Consider the following 4864-nt stretch of genomic DNA (forward strand, 5'->3'; position numbering starts at 1 on the left):
CATCCAACATCAGAACCAATTCCAAACAAATTAAACCATAACTAAATTTAAAATTAATCAAATTGTGTTATCAAAAGATCACTTCATCAAACTAAAATGTATTGTTAACAAAAAATTGACACTATAACAAGTGTCAAAATAAACAAATTAGAAACTAGCAATTTCGACAAAAGATGTAGCCACAAGTCTAAGCTTAATCGGTCATAATAACAAAATGCACCGTTAATAATCTAAGCATAAGATGAAGTCATAATAACAACACAAACTAAATATCAATTTTCCTCGTTATCCTCGGATTCATCCTCGGACCCTTCATCGGATCCATCCTCGGACTCATCCTCATCATAATCTGGATGACGACGTCGACGACGGGAGGGCTCGGCCTGCATGGCAGCTACACTTTTTGTCAACGCTATCAGCTGCATTTGGAACTCTGCAGCACGCTGTTCTGACTGCTGAGCTTCCTTTTGTCGCTTAAGCTCTGCTTGCCTAAGCTCCTCCCTTGTATTCCGAACCTCATCCTCTGCTGCCTTTGCTCGCTCCTCAAGTGTGGCCAACTGTGTTGCCATCTCATGAGAATAATGGGATGAAACTTGGCTGCAACCCATAGATGGAACAGTGTCTGGGGCGAGACTTGAAACACCTGGTCTATAATTCGAGGACCTATCTCCTACACCATATAGACGTCCTCGATTTTTCCCCCCAACAGATTTGGCCCACAGTTTTAAACGAGTCGCAGAGTCGACCATTTGGGAGCCACTCTCATCTGCACCTTCTGAGGCCTGATTCAAATTACTTTGGAAACTACCCTGTTCAAAATTTTAAAAAAACAATGTAAATGCTACAGTACTAATATTAAAACCTAAAACAAAAAAAATAATGAATCAATGCTTTAATTTTTCTTACATACGTGTTTTGAGATCTAAGATCAACCCAAGTTGAGTCCTTCTTACGAATGTGAGTTCTTAAAAAGACCTCATCCACTGTGGGTTCTCTACCCAACTCTTCAGCCTTTCATAAAGCATAAAAACAAGTTCAGAATTCATAACAGTTCATCCTATAACAAGTTCAGCCTATCACAAGTTCAACCTATCATAACAGTTCAGCATTTTAATGGCAAATAAGTTCAGCCTATCACAACAATAATAACAGTTCAGCCTATCATAACAGTTCAGCATTTTAATGGCTGGCAAGTTCAGCCTATCACAACAATAATAACAATAATAACAGTTCAGCCTATCACAAGTTCAGCCTATCATAACAAGTTCAGCCTATCACAAGTTCAGCCTATCATAACAGTTCAGCATTTTAATGCCAGGCAAGTTCAGCCTATCACAACAATAATAACAATAATAACAGTTCAGCCTATCACAAGTTCAGCCTATCATAACAGTTCAGCATTTTAATGGCAGGCAAATCGGTTCAGGCAAATCAGTTTTAGAATATGTAGAAGTAAAAACATACCATCCGTAAGGTATGCTCGGTGAAAGTTATGGATCCGCCAGTATGGACAGACACACCTTTAGCAGAATTACGATTTTTCTTATTTCGTTGTGATATCGCTTTATAGGCTGGCTTCTTCCACTCAATATCAAGCTCTTTCCAAGCATCCTCACCTATCCAAGATGGGCGTTCACGCTTGTTCCTTGCTTCCATGTACATCTCAGAAAGACGCCTCGAGCCTTTGGATTCAAAGATTTTCTTAATCTGATAATCATGCTCAGGCAGCCAAGCAACATAACTCTACAATATTACATTTTGAAAAAATTAGAATATATTCATTAATATTCACTATAAATGAACTTAGTTAACGAGAAATATAATGTTACACCAAATAATTTGGTTTGAACCCATACTTATACAAGTGAAGTTTGACTCTACATGCAGACTGTATACGCCTACACGTGCACCTGTCACAAGGACATCTGATTCCACCATCGCTTACAAACTGAGGTCGACTTTTTGCCTTTCTTACAAACTCTTTAACACCAGATATAAAGGCGGGTTTCAACCCCCCTCTACGAGGGTTAAGTCTATCATATACCCAACTACGATCAGGTGGGTAGCCATTCATTTTCAAAAGAAGCTCCTAAATAGGAAAACAACTCACAAGGCTGAAGTTATAAGATGTCAAGAAAGAAGAGCTACCAATTCTAAGGCCCAAAAGAAAAAACCCAGAACTTTTTTTTCCCAATATCATTACCTCATAAACACACACACATAAACATATAAACACAATTACACAAAAACAAACAAACACACACAAATAAAAGAAAAAATAGATGTAAAAATCGAAGATTTACATGAGAAAGTATCTAGAAATTTCATAAAGCCTTCAAATCATAGAGATTCCAAAATCTCAGTTTAGATTTAAGGGAAAGTTCTACATTATGTAACATACAAACACACAACTATTTTTATACTTTTACAGTAACATACATTAAGTTTGCTTAATAATTAAACTACTTTAGTGGCTCTGTGCTGATCTACTAGAAAATTTAGCAGCTTTTGTCAAAATATTCAGCATAATAACTAAGCAAATCCTTAATAACAAACCCACTTGAAAAAAGAATCTAATCCCTCAATTTTTACTCAGCAAATCCTTAATAACTTAGTTTTGAATTACTCAACAATATTACTAATTCATGTGACTGTGTTGGTTATTTTGGGACATAGTGTTTTGGGACATAGTGAAATTAAGTTACTAAAAAAAGGATTCAAAGAGCTAAAAACAACCTAGACAGCAGCAAAAAGCTAGACCATCATCTTTCTCCATCAATTGAAACATGGATCAAATCTTATTGTATGAAACCAAGACCAAATCACAAAACAATGCAGGAAAATGCTAAAAAAAACCTAAACAACAGATTATAAAATTCCAACAAAGTAACTAAGAGCAAATCCCATAAAATTTCATGTCTACCAACAACAACAAAGTTGATTCTAAGCTTCACAGAACAACATTATATCATTCAAGAAGAAGAATAAGAAGATTGAGAAGTAAGGATTAAACTCACTGTTCGAATTGAGAGGGAAGAAAACGGCGCTGCTGGGTCTTCCTAGTAGCTGAGACGGTCGCGCCGACTGAGTGGGTCGTCGGAGATGAGAGCGAGACGGTGCTTGAGCTGGGTTATCGCCGGAGTAGCTGAGAGGGAGACGGTGCTTGAGCTGTGTTGCAATGGGAAAGTGAAAAGGAAAGGAAAGGAAAGGGTATAAAGTAATAACTTTAAGATAAAAATTAATTATAATTATATTTTATAATTTTATATACGAAAATTCCGTGGGAAACCAAAATTATTTTTTATCAATACAGACGGATATGCCGTGGGAACAGTTAAAAAATAGATAAAATTATATTTTATACATACATACGGAAATGTCGTGGATACCAAAAATTATATTTTATACTTACATACGGATATGCCGTGGGTAACAAAAAATCTATTTTCGCGCCAATCTTTTTTAGGTGGGAACAACATTTTCGTGAAAAAAAGTTAGAGGGAATGAATAGTTTTCTTATTTTTACCTTATCCATGGCCAAGCCGTGGGTATTATCCACGGAAAACAGCCCTGGGTAAAAAAGCCGTGGGTATGTGCAATTTTTCTTGTAGTGAAACTTGGTCATCTCAACCTAAGAAGCATGAAGAAAGCTATACCTGAAGAAGCCATCAAGGGCTTGCCAAATCTCAAGATCGAAGAAGGAAGCATTTGTGGTGAATGTCAAATTGGAAAACAAACCAAGAAGCCACATCCAAAGCTGCAACATCTTACCACTACCAGAGTTCTTGAGCTTCTACACATGGATTTGATGGAACCTATGCAAACTGAAAGCTTAGGAGGAAAAAGGTATGCCTATGTTGTTGTAAATGATTTCTCTAGATATACCTGGATAAATTTTATTGGAAAGAAATCAGAGACCTTTGACGTATTCAAAGATCTATGTATTCTACTTCAAAGAGAGAAAAACAATGTTGTGTTAAGGATCAGAAGTGATCATGGAAAGGAGTTTGAAAACTCTAGATTATCTGACTTTTGTGCCTCTAAAGGCATCATCCATGAATTTTCATCTCTCATTACACCACAACAAAATGGTGTAGTAGAAAGAAAGAATAGAATTATACAAGAGTCTGCAAGAGTAATGTTACATGCAAAGAAACTCTCTCATGGTTTTTGGGCAGAAGCTATGAACACTGCTTGTCATATTCATAATCGTGTCACCTTGAGATCTGGAACTACATCTACTCTGTATGAATTGTGGAAAGGTAGAAAACCTACTGTTAAGTACTTTCATGTGTTTGGAAGTAAATGTTATATCTTGTCTGATAGAGAACCAAGAACTAAAATGGATCCTAAAAGTGATGAAGGCATATTCTTGGGATACTCAACAAATAGCAGAGCCTACAGAGTATATAACTACAGAACCAAAACCATGATGGAATCTATAAATGTAGTAATAGATGATATTTCAAGTGAAGTTGTGAAAGATGGTACAGAAGATGCTACAGCATCTATCCCAGGTAGTATAGATTCTGAAACTATTGAGGAATTCAAGAATGATACAGAGATTACTACACCTGAACCAATCTTTGCTACTTCAAAGAAAGGGTCATCCATTCGTACTCAAAAGAATCATCCTATAGATCTGATTATTGGTAATCCTAATCATGGAATTACTACTAGAAGGACACTTGACTTAGTTCTTAATGCTTGTTTTGTTTCTAAGTTTGAACCCAAAAAGGCTTAACTATACATTTGGTCCCTTACGTTTATTTTAGGTTTCAATTTGGTCCCTTACGTTTAAAAAGTATCAATTTGGTCCCTTACGTTTATTTTAGGTTTCAAGTTAGTCCTTTCCGTCAATTTT

General features: G+C 36.2%; 1 protein-coding gene across 1 annotated transcript; it reads right to left on the reverse strand.

Moving 5' to 3' along the window:
• Positions 1–272: 272 nt before the first annotated feature.
• LOC123905203 lies at positions 273–3167 on the reverse strand. Its single transcript, XM_045954829.1, has 4 exons — positions 3018–3167; positions 1465–1743; positions 907–1011; positions 273–809 (listed from the first exon to the last, which is right to left on the reverse strand). The coding sequence occupies exons 2-4, from the start codon at positions 1660–1662 to the stop codon at positions 273–275; spliced, it is 840 nt and encodes a 279-aa protein (XP_045810785.1). The 5' UTR covers positions 1663–1743; positions 3018–3167.
• Between the last annotated feature and the right edge of the window lie 1697 nt (positions 3168–4864).

This window comes from Trifolium pratense, linkage group LG2 (assembly GCF_020283565.1).
Source record: "Trifolium pratense cultivar HEN17-A07 linkage group LG2, ARS_RC_1.1, whole genome shotgun sequence".
Lineage (NCBI taxonomy): Eukaryota > Viridiplantae > Streptophyta > Magnoliopsida > Fabales > Fabaceae > Trifolium > Trifolium pratense.

Excerpts from the sequence above, each read along its gene's own strand:
- LOC123905203 (XM_045954829.1), bottom strand. The coding sequence starts at position 1,662 with ATGTACATGGAAGCAAGGAACAAGCGTGAACGCCCATCTTGGATAGGT. Across the intron at positions 1,012-1,464 it reads CCGAGCATACCTTACGGATG|GCTGAAGAGTTGGGTAGAGA; the intron begins GTATGTTTTTAC and ends GCTTTATGAAAG. Across the intron at positions 810-906 it reads TTAGATCTCAAAACACGTAT|GGTAGTTTCCAAAGTAATTT; the intron begins GTAAGAAAAATT and ends AATTTTGAACAG.